This window comes from Mustela erminea, chromosome 2 (assembly GCF_009829155.1).
Source record: "Mustela erminea isolate mMusErm1 chromosome 2, mMusErm1.Pri, whole genome shotgun sequence".
In the NCBI taxonomy this organism is placed as follows: Eukaryota; Metazoa; Chordata; class Mammalia; order Carnivora; family Mustelidae; genus Mustela; species Mustela erminea.
The window spans coordinates 52,532,658-52,550,404 of record NC_045615.1 but is presented as its reverse complement, the minus strand read 5'-3'; the positions used below and the strand labels follow the sequence as shown (position 1 = coordinate 52,550,404).

Below are 17,747 nucleotides of genomic sequence, written 5' to 3'. Positions count from 1 at the left end.
TGACCTTGTTTGTCCAATGGCTTAGAGATTAAGTATAACCTTGAAGGATGAACTGCACATCATTTTCAAAGGAAGGTTTTCTGAGGGATGATGCTGAGTTTACAGATTTCCAGTGCGGCTAAAGCTACTGTCTATTTAATCTTATATTCCAGATGATCTTTTGTGACCAAATGACTGTAATTTAAAAATTAAGAGATTTTTTAATCAAAATTTTTAATCAAATTTTTAAATCCTTGATAAGGGAAACTGAGAGTAAAATGTTATTGATTTATTTTTCTGAGAGAGAAGCAAAAGAATCCAGTACTATTATGAATGTTAGCAGATTTTAAAATCTTTTTGGATAAAGGAGAAGTATATATAAGTTTCAAGCAAATAAAAGAAAGATCTTCAATTACATTCTTTTATAGGAAAAATTTTCTATAGAGAGGTTTACTACTGCTGATTTAGGAACAGGGGAGTTATTTAACTCTACTCTGAATGCAAACTGTTACTAGCAGTTTATTTTGGTATAGGGAAAAAAATTCTCTCTCCATATCTGGATATGGGCATAGATATATATGGATAGATATTTACAACTACCTCTATATATTAAATTTCTTTATCTAACTATAGATAGATATATACTTAGATCTAATATAGATATGTAATCCAAATAAAGGGCTAAACTAATTTATGTAAAATAACAATTATTGTTTTCAGAAAGATATAGGAAATTGATTGAGAAGGAAGAAATAAACTGAGAATGCCATTACTCTTGCTCCTCTCTCCAGTCCTTTTTTACCAAGAGCACTGGGTAATATTACTTACAAGAGAATGGTTTTCTTCAGGAGCTGCCACCATAAATAAAGCTGGGAGTAATATGTGCCTTTTCATTTAATGTTGATATGTTGTCTGAAATGGATAACCATAATTACTTGATGTGGAGAGTAAAAAAGTGTGACTGGCTCTTGGAGTTAAGGTTTTTGGAAGATTCAGTAGATGGACATGTGCTGTAAGCAATATATATCAGCCTAAATAGACAAACATTCATGCACCTACGAAATATAGTCATGACTCAGATACAAATCTATGATTTTTTGAAACAGTTCTTAAATCCCTAATTATGCTGGAGGACTTGGAAACACAACAGAGAATAGTTTAACAGTTAATGCCTTCTAAAACCTTTTTTTAAAAATTTATCTAAATGTTTGTCCTGCCACTCCTCTACTTAAAACACTCCAGTGACTCTTCATTACTACAAAGTAGAAGCTGAAAATTACACAGCCTAATCTCATCTGAGCTTAGGGATGTCTCTGACCTCTCCTCCTATAAGCTGTCCTTCTGGCCTCTTGGAGCAAGTCATTGTATTTGTGATTCCCTACACCTGACCCCCCTGCCCAACGCCTCAATATCTCTACAGCACATTCCTTCCCATCCTCCAGGTCCTTACTCCAATCTCAAATGCTTAGAGGCTTACTTAACTGAACCTACTGAACCTATTGAAAACTGTGACCTTTCCATATATACTTCAAATTCCCTTCCCTCTGAGATACTATTTCTATAGTATTTGAGTTCTGATAAACTGTGTCATTACTTATGTATGTATGTATGTATGTATGTATGCATTTAGCCTATTGTTTTTTACCTGCCTATCTTCACTAGAATAACAGCTCCATAAAAGCCTGAATCTTTGTTTTTCTCAGGAAGGTATCACCAGGAGCTTGAGGAGTGTCTGTCACATTGTAGACATTCAATAATGTTGAATAAATAAGTGACTTATAATTTGGACCCCAAACACTTAGATTTAAAGTATGTAAAACATTTTTTAACCCCAAAAGAAATGTTTCTTTGAATTTATAAGAACGTGCATAAGAGTCAGTCCATTGATTTAGGAAGTGATATCACAGAGGAATTCAGGCATGTATAATAGAGCTCTCATATATTCATTAAGATATCTAATGGAAAAATGCACTTGTTTAATTGGTCATTTGTCTAATTAAGAAATAGTGCAACATGAATTTTCCATACAAATTTTATTTTCTCAGCAGAATAGCCTGGTCTGAAGGAATAAAGATATTTTGATATCTGTGAAGACAATGAATAACTTAAGACTTCCTTTGTTCAAGATTACGTTAAATAAAGAAAGTTTATTCCCAGTGTTAAGTTGGTGCCAGTGGTGTAGTTAATTAAGAGAAAATGTCAATAGAACTTAACATTGTCACAGCATAATGGTTCCTGCTGCTAGATATATGTCAAGAGAAAGATAAATAAGATGAAGTGATTTATTAAGCAGAGCCACACTCCAGGCAATGCATTTCTAGAGGATTATAGTACTCCTTGGGTGGTGATGTAAGGCAGAGGACTGAGGACTAAGTGGCCTTAACTCTGAGAGTAGTAAAGCAATAGTACAGAAATGTAGTGCTTGCCGCAGCCCTGCTGATAAAGCAAAGTTACTTTATATTTAGAAGGAAAAGGGAGACCATCAGATATTAGAAAGGACCTAAGGTAGAAGAAAAAACTGTCAAAAATTCTTCATGACTTTGTAGATAATTATGTGAAATCATAGTATCTCAAAATTTCAAAGCCAAAAATATTATAATCACCTCTACTTAAAATACAGCCTTCTCAAATAATTCTATTTTAAGCCACAAGTGATTGTTGCTTTAGGAAATTGGTAACTTCTCTCAGCAGAAACTATTAAAATAATTTTTGGAAAAGCCTCCAAATACCTTTTATTCTTTTTCAATAATTTTAATAATATAATTTATTTTTAGATTATTAACATTGATCAAATAATATCAAAGACAGTTTAATTTAGAATCAACCAATCAATACTGACATGACATATTCTTTGTTTTAACCCACAAATTTAACTCACAATACTATTACGTGCTTTGATTTTATCAGATGGAAGTCACAAATTTTACTGGTTACTTAGAAATTGTTTTCATCTTAAAATTAACCTTAAATCTGATGTTATATATTCCAGTGCTGCAATAATATAAACTAAAGGGTACATATACTTAACTATATTATTTATAACTTTCCTATGCATTATATTGTATTTTAAAAGTATCTATAAGCATTGCATCTATGTTAGTGATGAAACTACAGTTTAGCAACTCTTAAGTTTAAAGGAATTCCATCAATGAATTTAAAATTTTAGCATAATATTTAATATGGGTTATATTTATTTATAAGAGATAAGATTGCTTTTAGTTTTATCAATATATTAAACAACCAAATAGTTATTGATATTGCAAAAGAATGAAACTGGACCATTACCTTATACCATAGACAAAAATTAACTCAAAATGGATTAAAGACTTGAATGTAAGACCCGAATCCATAAAACTCCTGGAAGAAAACATAGGTGGTAAACTTCTTGACATTGTTCTTGGCAATGATTTTTTTTTGATTTGACACCAAAAACAAAGGCAACAAAAGTAAAAGTAAACAAGTGGGACTATGTTGAACTAAAAAGCTTCTGCACAGCAAAGGAAAACACCAACAAAATGAAAAGGCAATGTATCAAGTGGGAGAAAATAGCTGCAAATCATATATCTGCTAAGGGGCTAATATCCAAAATATATAAAAAACTCATACAACTCAATAGCAAAAAAAAAAAAAAAAAAAAGTCTGAGTAAGAGTTGGGCAAAGGATCCAAACAGACATTTTTCCAAAGAAGACACATGATGTTCAATATCACTAATCATCTGGGAGATGCAAATTAAAACCGCAATGAACTATCGCCTCACACCTATTAGAACAGCTATTATCAAAAGACAAAAATTAACAAGTGCTGGCAAGGATGTGGAGAGAGGGAACCCTTGAGCACTGTTGGGAGGAATGCAAACTGGGGCAGATGCTCTGGAAAACAGTACGGACCTTCTTCAAAAAATTCAAAACAAGACTCCCATACACTCCAGCAATTCCACTTCTGGGTGTTTAACGAAAGAAAATGAAAACACTAACTTGGAAAGATATTTGTATTCTCCTGCTTCTTGCAACATTATTTACAATAGCTAAGGGGTGCCTGGATGGTTCAGTCATTAAGCATCTGCCTTCTGCTCAGGTTGTGATCCCAGGATCCTGGGATGGAGCCCCACATCAGGCTCCTTGCTTGGTGGGAAGCCTGCTTCCCCTGTCCTACTCTCTCTGCTTGAGTTCCCTTTCTTGCTGTGTCTTTCTCTGTCAAATAAATAAAATATTTTAAAACAAAAGCAAAAACAAAAGAATAGCTAAGAAACAAAAGCAACCTGACTGTCCATTAAGATTGACGAATGAGTAAAGAAATATGTTATATATAGTCATACATGTTATATATGCATATAAATTTTTTTTCATTCTTTTCCATGTTTGAATAATATTTCAGTGTATATCATGGAATATTATTCAGTCATGGAAGAAAATGAAATCTTGCCATTTTCAACAACATGGGCAGCGCTTGAGGGCATATGCTAAGTGAGATAAGTCAGACAGAGAAAGGCAAATACCATATGGTCTCACATGTGGACTCCAAAAAGCAAAATAGATGAAAAAAACTGAGCACACAGACACAGAGGACAGATTGGTGATTGCCAGAGGCAGTGCAGGGCAAATGCGCGAAAGGAAGCAAAAGGTACAAACTTCCAGTTATAAAAAAAACAAGTCACAGGGATGTAATGTACAGTGTAGTGACTATTGTCAATAATACCACATTTCGGAGTTGAAAGTTGCTATGAGTAAACCTTAAAAGTTCTCATCATAAAAAATTCTGTAACTATATGTGCTATTATTAGATTTATTGTCGTGATCATTTCACGATGTGTACAAACATCAAATCATTATGTTGTATACTTGAAACTAATGTAATACATGCCAATTATGCTTCAAAAATTATTAAATATTCTAAGATTCAATACTGGCCTTGTGAGTGTAATAAGCAAAAACTGAAGTACCATCATCATCATTTCAATTCTGGAATGGATACAAATGGTTCTAAGCTGTCATCAATGGCAGTTTGTGAGCATTGGTTAGTTTAGGAAAATTAGCCTTCTATATGATGCTCATACTCAATTTTGTGTTATTTTAGTTACAGATTTCAAAACATAATTCCAAAAACAAAACATATTTACACAGTCCCTACAGATTAATTCTTAAAATTATTTAATCTTTTTAAGGACTTAATATATAAATTAGAAGCATCCTGAATCAAAACGTAATTCCATTCAGTCTGAATTCATTTTTTTGTTGCATCTTGGGCCCTGCTGTGCTACAGTTTATCACAATATATGTAATGATGATGTACTTACATGGGAAAAAATGCTTTTAGTTTTTCACATCTAGCTGAATGACGAAGTTGTTCTGAATTTTTTAGTATATGGTTTTTACTATAAGCATTTTCATCAGCTAGACTAGTTTTCCTAATACATTTCCTTATGCCTAATTAAATGTTTCTCTGAAATAAAGCTTTTCTTCTGTGAGGTAATTATGAGTGTATAAAGTTTTTTTATTTTTTTTTTAATTTTTTATTTTTTATAAACATATATTTTTATCCCCAGGGTAATGTGGTTGATTCTATTTCTTGCTGTGGCCTGCAAAAATGTTGAGGTAATTACAATGTTGAGTGCCTATTTTGTCACGCACACAGTTTTAAGTGTTTTATATCTATGAGCGATCAATTTTTCAAACACCTGATGGACCAGGCAATTATTATTTAGGGAACTGAGGCACCTAGAGGTTCAGCAACTTGTCCAATGTCATATAGTTAGTAACTGTAGATACAGGATTTAAAACTGAGCTCTATCTCAAAGAAACACAAAGATATGAAAATAGTTCTTAAATTAGATATTGATGATAGAATCCTACAATGTTAGAGCTGAAAGAAAATTTTAAAATAATCTAGCACTTTATTTTATAGATCAGAAAGCAAAGAAAGAATGAGTTGATTGGACAATTCATTTCTTCCATTGTCACTACGTAAAAAATAGGTTCCCAGTCTGTGTTCCTCACTTTGATAGGTCATGACTTTGTATGTATTTGACCTAATTACAATGCGCCAAATAGCAGCATGCCTGTAAACTCTAAGCTCATCATGACTCATGGTTTCCTCAACATGATAATTATGATTCTGTGATGGAGCTGTGTGTTTACCAGTTTGTTTCTCTTGTACGTTGAAAGCTCCATGAAGACTGACACATGCTGTCCTTCTCACCTTCATGACTAGATAAATAATTCTTATTTACTAAATAAACAGATGTTTGCTGGAGAAAAAATAACTTGAAATCATACAGGCAGAAGAAATACTGTAAGTACATGCTAAAGTACTATAAAATATGTGGATATAAACATCAAGTGCTAGGAAACAAGTGGAGCAGACAGGACAAACTACGTAGCTGCCCCAAATGGATTGCTAATTTAGAGCTGAAGACACAGAGCTGTAAATATAAAGAGACTCTATAAATTTTAGTCATGGTCACAAATCAAAGAGCAATTTTATGTGTCCACAGCATGGAAATATGGCTCATGCATCGGTGTTTTGTTAAATCTTAATATAAAGATGAATGATTGTCATCAAGAAATGTAGCTTACAAATAAGGGACGCTATTCTATATGATGAGATATGTGATGTGAATTTATATATTATATCATACATTTTAATTTCTCTGCCTTAAAATTGTGAAAAATTAAAGTCTATGCCACATTCAAGGGTATTTAACAAAAGTATCACAGGACTTTATTACTAATCAATTTTGTAAACCAGAGATTATAGTTGGCTTATAAGTATGTATCTTAGTGCTAGTCAACCGTCATTGTTAAACTTTTAAATATGTATTCATAGGTGAAGGGAGAAAAATGGATTCAGGTCAAACAAAAATTGAATTTCCAAATTTATATTCTAAACTGATGGTCTCTATTACCACCTATAGTCTTTTGATCCCAATAGTTTAACTTTGATCAATCCTAAATGAACTTTAGAATAAATTTATCTTGGGTGATGTCTGACCCTATTCCTGTTACTTAAGCTGAGGGGTTTTGTAACATGGTACCGTAAGTACTGAGTACTACCATGATATCAATGCTATTTTAAGGGACCCGTGACACCTCCTTTTCCATCACTTAAATTTAGATTTTTTTTTAAAGATTTTATTTATTTATTTGACAGAGAGAGACACAGCGAGAGAGGGAACACAAGCAGGGGGAGTGAGAGGGGAATCTGGTTTCCCGCTGAGCAGGGAGCCCATTTGGGGCTCGACCCCAGGACCCTGAGATCACGACCTGAGCCAAAGGCAGATGTTAATGACTGAGCCACTCAGGCGCCCCTAAATTTAGATTTTTTTAAAACTGTTTTTTTTTTTTTTCTTATAGCACTTGGGGAAGTATAAAAACCCAACTCAGAGTATCTTAAAATCACTTTTCAGTGTTGATTTTTTTTTTTTTAAATGACTCTCAGGAAACCACTCCTTTGTTTCCTTAAATACTGAAATAACGCTTTTAATTATGTATGCATTCTTAAGGAGTTCAAAGTAGTTGAGAAAATGTTTCACCAGTTCTTGTTCGGTAAGCATTTTATGAGCAGAAATCTGACTTTTTTTTGCCTCATATGCCTTGATGACTTTCAACTCTTCAAAAGCCCAGTTTAGCATGAGAAAGGATTTTCTGGCTCAAATCATGAAGAGCTGGTATTAAAATAAATGAAATTCAGGGGCATATTCCATACTTAAGATTCATGGAATCATTGCTTAGCAGCTCATTACAGTTCATTGGAAATGTAAACCAATGGATTCCCATCTTAGCATCCCTGCATTGTTTTCTATCACACAAATTACTCATTCCCCACACCCATAAGGATAGACTTAGAATAGTATCTGAGAATGTGAAAGCTCAACTATTTTTTTTTCCCTTTGGTGGTGAATTCTGGTGATAAAATGAAAGAAAATGAGCACCTTGTCATGTTTCAAATCAGCATGGGGAAATTCTCAAGTGGATGTGACATATCTCAGGATGCTTGGCGCTCCCTTTGTTAAGGACTGCCAATCATAATTAGCAACAACAGAGATGTTTCTTGAACCTAAATAACAATTACAGAGAACTTTTTTGAGTTAATATCTGTAAGAACAGAAAGTAGAAAGAAATTTGTCTCTATAGTCTCGTTAGCCTGTCACTGGGAATTACTCTCATTTTCTCTGCGTTCATTAGGGTCAGTAAACAAGAGTTAGCCAATATCATTCTTGTTATATTCAAATTGAACGTGAACGATCAAATAACATTACAAAGGGATGGATTTAGCTACTGCATTACAAGGTTTGAATCCTTTGGGGTTTTGCGACTAGGACATTGATAAATTTCGTATATTTGATATCTGCACTATAAAAATGGATGTCTTTTTGAGTTATTCTCCTATGCAAGGTTTTAAAGAGATGCTCTCTCATCAACAATCTCTTTAGCTGCCTAGTTTGATAGAGAAGAATGTTTGATTCCTTTTTGTGTGTGTGGAAATAAGAAAGTTGTGATTCTTGTAGCAGTGCAATCCATCTGGCAGTGGAAAGAGCTCTATTTTCTTCCAAAAATTGTCCTGGGATCTCAAAGACTGCACGATGCCTCTCCCGTTAACTCTTGAGCAGCAGCCATCAGGTTATCTTCTACTATTCCTAAAGGCCCCCTTTCTATTCATCACTGGCATCTGTGGAGCTATTTGATCTTTAAGAAAGCTTCAAAGGAATTATAGTTCTTTATTCTTTCCAATATAATTCTGTCTGCTCTTCTCATCGGAAGGGGTTTTTTTGGTCCCATTTGGCTATGGCCCATTCAGATGGTTCCAAGCCTGCAAGAACTGTATCTTTCTTATTTATGACCACACTCAAAACATCTAAGTTGGGCATGACATACAGCATGCCCAAGAAACAGTAAGTAAACCAGTAGATGTAGTTATTCCTTGTTTCCCTTTTCTTCTTCCTATTCCTGCCATATAGTTGGTACTTAATAAATGCTTGCTGGTAAATAAACATATGTAATAACTTTAAATATTTTACATGATTATAAATATTTGTACATTCTACAATCAGACAAAAGCAGCTGAGGCAAACTCTGAAATTTCCTTTTGCAAGTAAACAGCAAACAAATTGTATTCAACCATATGTGTGAAAAAGTCATAGAGGCCTCCCACCCCCAGGCCCAGATGATATTAAGAATCACGGCACATAAACAAAACATAAGGGATCTTCAAAAAATCAAACCCTAGTTGTTTAAGTATGTTGATTGCAGAGAAATGCATGTAGACATGGAAATAAAGGAGGATATAAAATGACAACAAAACTTGCATAAAATTGGTATCTCATTCATGCATTTAACTATCTAATTCACAAGCTTTAGTGTTTCAGCCAAACAGATGTACTAAGTTTATCTCTATAATGGGCCATACTGCTTTTGCACAGTTGGATTCCCTGAGCTATTTTTCCAGAATGCTTTGAAGTTACAGAATTTTTTTAAAAATCAGAATTAGTAAACAACTGGCATATATTTAACATTTTTCTTTTAGCTGTCCCTAAACTGTTTTTTCAGAAATACATCCGATAATACATGAAATGCTTTTTATCCCTATTCAATCTGATCTAGTGACTCAGTAAAGACTGTAATACGAATAACAGCTGTACTTCTTAAAAAGACTATATTTTTGTTGAAAATTATCACTAATTTTAACTTCATTGCCTGTCCATGGACACTGTCACTGACTGATTCTTTTTTTCATAGAGTTTAGGAGCTTTTTCTTAATTTATTTTTAATCAAAATGTAAAGTTGCTTTCTGTATCTTTTAGCGAATTGACCTTTTCATTGTTAGAAAGAATGGCAACATTTCAGAGATGAAGTAGTTAACCATATGCAATTCCACATTATCCATCACTAGAAATTTATATTAATGTACAATCAACCTACAGGCTGTACAATTCATTTAAAGGCTCATTTGGGATGGAAAAGCTTAATGTATTTATAACTTTTGATATCTGTTTCATGTTTACATAACTAGAAAATCATGCTAACCATATGGGTAATTTTACTTATCTTTTTCTCTTGGATGTGCCCCCAAAATTAGTTTGGCTACCTGGAGGCAGAGTTCAGAAAGCATGTCAACATCCTAAGAAATAAAGGTTCAGCAAATTGGATACCTTATTTATAAGTTCCTCATCTTAGCTACTTAATAAAATACACCAGTAGAGACATTCTGAATAATTTCCTGTTAGGTTTACTGAATTTAGATCATTGGGGAACACATTATAATCTAATAAGCACAATATTGCAGTTAATGCCATGCTTTGTTTTGTTGAGTATTTAGCATGTATTTATTCATTTAGCTGATCAGTTTGTATTTATCAAGCACTTAATATGTACAAGACACTGAGCTATAGGCAAAGGGACTATAAAGATAAGACACTGTTTTTTCAAAGGACTGAGATGGAGACAAATGAAGAAACGGCAATTACATAATAGTTTATAAGTGTTATAATAAATATATCTTCAGAAGTTTAGAAGATGGTTCCTAACCCCAGCAAATATTTCCAAAAAGAAGTGAGTTCAAAAGAAGAAATAGAGGATGCATAGTAAGTTACCATATGAAAGCAAAGAGTAAGAATAGAGATTAAGCAGGTTAGTAATAAAGCCATTTCAGGAACTGAAAGGAACAGAAGCAATGGCAAAGAGTCATGACACAATCTTGTGTTCAAGGACAAAAGCCATTTGGAGTAACTGAACAATTAAATGTGAGGCATGGGTGGTTAGAGATGAGAATTGAGCCTGGGACAGGAGCCCAATGGTAGAATACTGTTCCTGTTCCAAATAACTCAGACTTCTAAACTGTGAGCATTGAGGAGCCAAGAAAATATTTAAAGAATGGGAATTATGTGTTTAGCTCTAACTGATAGAAATAACTTGAATATATATGCAAGTATGTGGAACATATGTTTGCAGGGGACAAAACTGAAAAAAGAAAGACCTGTTAACAGGATTCCTGTAGTTCAGCTGAGAAATGAAGTAGGTCTAATCTAGGTAACAGTGTAGGCTTATCTGTCTAGGTGAAACAAGCTTTTCACTTCTAGAAATATTTAGAAGGTAAAATTCATAGGGCTTGATAACAGTTGGATATAAGGGATAGAAGGAAGACGAAACCCAAAACTGTTTTCAAAGATTCTAACCTGTGTATCTGAGTCGCTGGCAATGCATCAGCTGGAATAAAGAATATGAGAAGCTACAAAGCTTTAAAGTGTAAAATAAGTTCAATGTTTGGCATGTTGAAAATCATGGTGCTTTTGCTATATCCAGAGAGTGGTCTAGTGAGCAGTTGGATATATAAAACAAAAATCAAAGAATGGGTGATGTAGGTTTGGTGGTCAACTGAATATTGGTGGCTATTAAAACTATGTACAGAAAATTTGGGTAAATTGGGAAGAAGTAAGGTGAAAACAAAGGTTCATTACATCTAACTATACCAACATTTATTTTTAGACTGCACATATCTATCAGCATCTCCTAGCTCTTTCTCCTCATTTATTGACGACTTTGGCACCTGGCTCATTTTCTTTCTCTCCAATCCGAGCTGACTATCATTGCAGATGGTTCATCTAATCCTCTGGGCTCTCAGTTCCTTGATCAGCTCTGAAGTCCCTCACCAGCACTTAACTTCAGGAATCCATAAATACAAACTTCAAACTCCCTCACCTGATATTTCCACTTTTGTTCTTTGACCTCATCAAGAACTCTATTCTCTCCCACTACTACTCTATTATTCTCCCATCTTACTGTTCTTGAATTGTCATTATTGGTCTTTCTATTTTTTTACTGCTTCATGTACCTTATGAGCTACCATTTTAACCATTATCTTGCCAATAATCTAAAATCATTTGCTTTGTTATCCTTTTTCTATGTGCCTAACTATCCATAGCTGAGTCTGATTTGTTTTCATATTTTACTTATCTGGTAAGCAATTATGTGACCCTTATATGAGTTATTTTATCTAAGAACTTCATAATTTTACCTGTTTTAATTCTTATAACAAAGTCATGAGATGGGTACAACCAGGATGTTCCCTACATCATAGGATGTTCCTCTGAGGAACTCACACCATCATACAAGTTTGTGATCCCCAACCTGAACTGTAACATTTTTCTGTTTCATTGACTCTTTTTTTCTCTTTCTGGAATGCTCTTTATGGAGAAATTAACTATAATTCTGTGAGAAGGGCCACATTATCCCATGAAGAGAGACCATATAAGAAAACTGAAGCTACCAGCCCTCAGCCAGCATCAGTTACCAGACATGTAACTGAAATGGATAAGCCCTCAGATTAGTTCATTTTCAGACTCTGAGTTTGTCCTAGTTGAGTCCTCAGACATCACTGAGTAAAGACAAACCATCCTTCCTATGTCTTGTCTAAACTTCTGACCCACAGAATCGGTAGGTTTTGGCGGATCTGGTGATGCAGCTACAGTCACTGGAATACTACCAATAACAAGGTTCATTGCTAAATCAGTAAGTATCTTTCAAGTCTTACTTTTACTTGATTTTTTGAAATGTTTAATGTAGTTGGGCCAAACCCGCCATCTTTAAATATTGTCTTTATTTGGTATGTATACCACTACATGCTATACAAGATACTTGGGTCTTTCTCATTACTCCTTATCAGTTGCCACTGAAAGCTCCTCTAACCCATTCCTTTTCTTAGAGCTCTGTCCTAGGCCCTCTCTGGACCAGTGTCTCAATCAGGAGTTTACAGTTGAGAACAATTACTCAAATTTAATGAAAGATCTAATAGCAAGTGTGAATAAAAAAGATGCTATTGAAATTTATAAATATTAAGGCAAAAGTGTCATATCTTCATTGTGGCACATATTTCTCCTCTTTAATATATGTGATAGGTTTGTAAGAAACTATCAATCCCCTAAGTATTTTATTATTTCATTCTGTGTAATGACAATAGTCTCAAAAAAGGAGTTTAGTAAGTATTATTATATTCTAAAATGGTGAGAGTAATAGAATTAACTAGACAACTTTAAAGAATAGGGAAGATTAAATATTGAATAACAAAACAAAGAAATTCTTTAGAATATAATGAAGTTATAAGTTAAATCATTGCTAAAGATTAATTAACTATTAAGATGAAAGATAAGGGGTGTCTGGGTGGCTCAGTGGGTTAAAGCCTCTACTTTTGGCTCAGGTCATGATCCCAGGGTCTGGGATCGAGTCCCACATCAGGCTCTCTACTCAGCAGGGAGCCTGCTTCCCTTCCTCTCTCTCTGCCTGCCTCTCTGCCTATTTGTGATCTCTGTCAAATAAATAAATAAATAAAGATGAAAGATAAGACAATATTTGTTATCAAAATCTTAAATTAATCAAAGTTTCTCACTGTCACTGAATATTTTTAATACATTAAATAATGTCTCTGAACAAAGAACCAGTCCCAACATGTCTTACATATGTAAATAATTAAACAGTGTCTGTTCTGGTAGTAAGCTACTTCATCCCAATAAGGCTATTTCTCAGAATGTCAGAGAAAGGAAAAAAAAAAATAGTGGAGGAGGAGGGGAAATCTGATCTTGAGTTTCTTGTTAACCTTACCTCTGACATTCATTTTTGGCTTTGTTGATGAAATTGAACCTACATCAAAAGATAATGAACCATTTTGTGGAAAACCTGCTGTGCTTGAGATCCTCTAGGAAAGGGTAGGAAATATTCTTTTCTGAGCATTGCTGTGAAGACCCTTTAGAACACTTATTGATGTCAGATACAGAACATTCTTAACTGATTCATGGCATTTGAAACATATTCCTTTTTCAGACTAAAAAGCATTTTTTTCTCCTTACCTTGCTGTACAAAGGATCCATACACAAACCACATAGAGTTGTAGAGAGTAGTAGAAGTCATTGATCCCATTTGTAATCGTGGAGGATTAAGCCAATTCAGGAGATAGACCAGAAGACCCACCAGAAGAACAGTGCCAGCGATGCAAGCCCATAGAGACAGATCAAATGGTGCAAGACAGGCAAACATATCCACTGTCTTTTCAGCCCTTCGAAGTAGTACTCCCACTGAGTAGTCCATATAGCGTGTTGTAAAGTCCACTACATTCTCACGATCCGGGGTGATGGTTAAAGCAGAAATCCCTATGTCGGCTCTCTGAGAAATTGAAAGAGAAAATATTAAATGAACAACGTGAAAAACAATTTGATTTGTGGTGCTTCAGCCTGCCTCAAGGAAAAGAAAACAGATGCCTCCGGCAACGTCTTTAGTCTTTTTATATAAACTGAAAAACACTGCAGAGATTTCTTAGAGGCAAACTCTGTGTAAATTTTGCATTTCTCACTGCAAATCTTGCCCTACCAGAGTCAGAAAAAATTACCTTGTTCATGTTATCAGTGCATGTGAAATCAGTGAAGAATATTTCAGACCCAGATAATACCTGAAGGAAATTGTCTTTTTTCCTTGGGTCATTTTATCAAAGCCATCATTAACACAGTAGCAAAGGCAAAACTTATTCTAAAGAATTCTTTCTGAGAAAATGCTCCCAAGATATATAATTATTTTCTTAACATGTAAATTATTAAGCAGGTAAATTAAAAAACTCCCTCAACATGGCATTTTGCTCTTGGTTTAGATTTCTTTGCATCAGAAGTATACATATATTATATATATATTCTCTCTCTCTCTCTCTCTCTCTATATATATATATATATATTCTCTGCATCAGAAGTATATATATGTTTTAAAGATTTAATTTATTTATTTGACACAGAAAGAGAGAGAGAGAGAGAGCACAAACAGGGGAAACAGCAGGCAGAGGGAGAGGGAAAAGCAGGCTGTCCACTGAGCAAGAAATCAGATGAGGGGCTCGATCCAGGATCTTGGGGTCATGACCTGAGCTGAAGGCAGATGCATAACCAAATGAGCCACCAAGGCACCTCCATAATTTATATTATTAAGCTCTAAAAATATTACAATTTTTTAGAACTTTCATTTAGTTCTAAGCTATAATGTCATTTGCTGGAAGTCTCTACAATGATTTTATTGTATAAACCTCAGAAATGTTTTAATGAAAAATTAAAGATTAAGTAGACCTAATTTTTCTTAGAGTAACAACCCTTCTTTTCAATGTGTATCACTTTAGATTCAGTGATACTACTCAAAACTACAATACATGCTGTTTTACTTATTTGAAACATTTAGCAGAATTGCAGTGAGATCACAGAACAAATGGATTACATTTCAATTCCTTGATATGAGAACACACATTTAAATACCTAAAAGACATACTTGGTTTGAAATAATGATCCATGGCTATGATTAAAGCTGTGGGAAGCTCCTCCCAGACAAATACACATAATAGTAATTGTTTGTTGAACTTTGTTAGTATTTTCCTTTCCTTTGCATTGTTTTATGAAGGAGTATAGAAACTGGTTTTTTGTTTTTTTGTTTTTTGGAGAGCAAAACAAATAAAAAAACAAGCAAAAACAAAAACACAAAAACATGAAAAGTAACATACCTAATGGAAGCAAACCGGTTCAAATAAATCTAGTCTCTAAAGTAATAATGGCCTCAAAACTATTCTAAGCTAAATTTAAACTTCATGTGTGTTTGTATGAGTATATATATCTACATTTATACATATTTTTCAGCCCATATATATTTGCTGCGAGGCTACTTAACTATTTAAGTAGTTAAATAAATTTCATCAAATCCTTAAAATAAATCATGAATTATGTGTTTTCCCCTCCATTTCTTAGATGGGGAAACTACAAGAATTAAGTAACTCATTTAGTTAGGCTAATAAGCACATAATCCAGTACTAAAGCTTGGTTTTTCTTACTCCCAAACCTGTGCTGGTAACCAGTGACGCACTGCAGAACCTCCTTTGTTTTCGAAGTAACCCAGATAGTAGGTGGTTAAGATAACTAGTTTTAGGACCATCTTTACCTTAAAAGAGTCTAAAATTTTGTGGGTTTTTAAAATTACACTATTTACATTGCAACAAGGTCATATTAGTATAAACACTGTGAGTTTATAATTAACAAGGAGGTATTAAACTCAATAAAATTACATTAAAATGAACTTTCAGAGAAATAATTGTTATTGCTTTCAAACTCATGTATTTATTTTCTGTAGCTAGATATTAGAAATTAGGTCTTTTCAGGTTGAAAATCCACCTTGGATCCTTATCTCTCTATGAATGTACCTAAGTTTAGCGTGATTATTGAGTTGACTCGTTTATCTTAATTCAGTGGTGAATAAATATCTCTCCAAGATTCAATTAGGCTTTCAGAAGTTGTGTTTACTTTTCAGGACATTATAGTACTATGGATCAGTAATTTAGTAATTGATGCACTAGTAACCCAAAGCATTTTATGACTGAATTAAAATCAGAAAATTTCCCCTAAGGAAGGACTTACTGACAAGTTGATGGAATACTTGTGAATGTTCGTCAATATTTTGCTGATAAATAATTAAATGTTTAACACTTAAATGATTGTGAATTGGAATATTCATATACTAATTCTACTAATAGATACTTGTAAGTGTCACGAACGAATTTCTATAATGGAAAAAAGATATCTAGGGAATAATGTGTGCTTTCTCTTTGGAAAAGGAAACTGATTATATTGCATGTGCTAAAATATATACTAAACATAATAATTACTTATCATTTTCCAATGGAGAGCTTCCTAAATTCTGGTCCACTTTTAACACTTGGCTATCCTGTTTTTAAGGAGAAATTCTCTGTCTCCTTGTGGAGGGTATATTGGAATTATTTAATGGTCTTATTACATGTAAATGTACATTACTTACTACAAGTAAGTGCAAAATACTTTTATGTACAGACACAGCATAAACATATATGCACACATTTTCCTATCTCTGAGATGTGGATACACCTTCCTAAGGAAATACTTCACCCTCTTCTCCAAAATCAGTAATACAGTAGATCATTTGGCGTGATAGTCCTTACTTGTATGAAAGAAGTTTTACTGGAGCAGGAAAAAAAAAAAAAAGCCAAGAACCACAGATTCATAAAGATAGCCCAAAAAATTCTTGAACATTCCCAAAATACCGAAAATGATCAGAAACAAATGATCGTTCCTGCCCTCCCTCCCTCCTTACTGCCTTTCTTCCTTTCTTCTTTTTTTTCTTTCTGCCTTCCTTCCTATTCCTTCCCTCTCCCTTTCTTTCCTTCCTTCCTTCCATACTTCTTTCCTTCTTCCCCCTCTGTCCCTTCACCCTCCCCTCCTCCCTCCCTCCCTTCTTTAATTTCCTTCCTTATCATTTATTATCTATTTATGCATGCATTTCTATTTTCATGTCCAATTCCTGCTTTTCAAATCCTTACCCTCATGAAACCTTTAATCTTCTCAGTACTCCCTGCCCCAACTCTTAGAAGATGACCTTCACTGCTATTTTATTGAACATAGAAGATATCAGATTAAAATTCAGGCTTATTCTCTTCCAGGCATAATACTCTATCCCCAGGGGTACAGGTCTGTGAATCACCAGGTTTACACACTTCCCAGCACTCACCAAAGCACATACCCTCCCCAATGTCCATAATCCCACCCCCTTCTCCCAAACCCCCTCCCCCCAGCAACCCTCAGTTTGTTTTGTGAGATTAAAAGTCACTTATGGTTTAAAAGATTATGCTGAGTGAAATAAGTCAAGCAGAGAGAGTCAATTATCATATGGTTTCACTTATTTGTGGAGCATAACAAATAGCATGGAGGACATGGGGACTTAGAGTGGAGAAGGGAGTTGGG

General features: G+C 34.1%; 1 protein-coding gene across 5 annotated transcripts in view; it reads right to left on the bottom strand.

Annotated features, from left to right (window-relative positions):
* GRID2 (glutamate ionotropic receptor delta type subunit 2) overlaps positions 1–17,747 on the bottom strand; it is a 1,491,890-nt gene that overhangs the window by 292,558 nt on the left and 1,181,585 nt on the right. For all 5 annotated transcript variants that reach the window (XM_032332901.1, XM_032332902.1, XM_032332903.1 and 2 more), the window contains one exon: positions 13,812–14,124. In XM_032332901.1, coding sequence (XP_032188792.1) covers positions 13,812–14,124 — 313 coding nt within the window. The remainder of the gene's footprint in view (positions 1–13,811; positions 14,125–17,747) is intronic.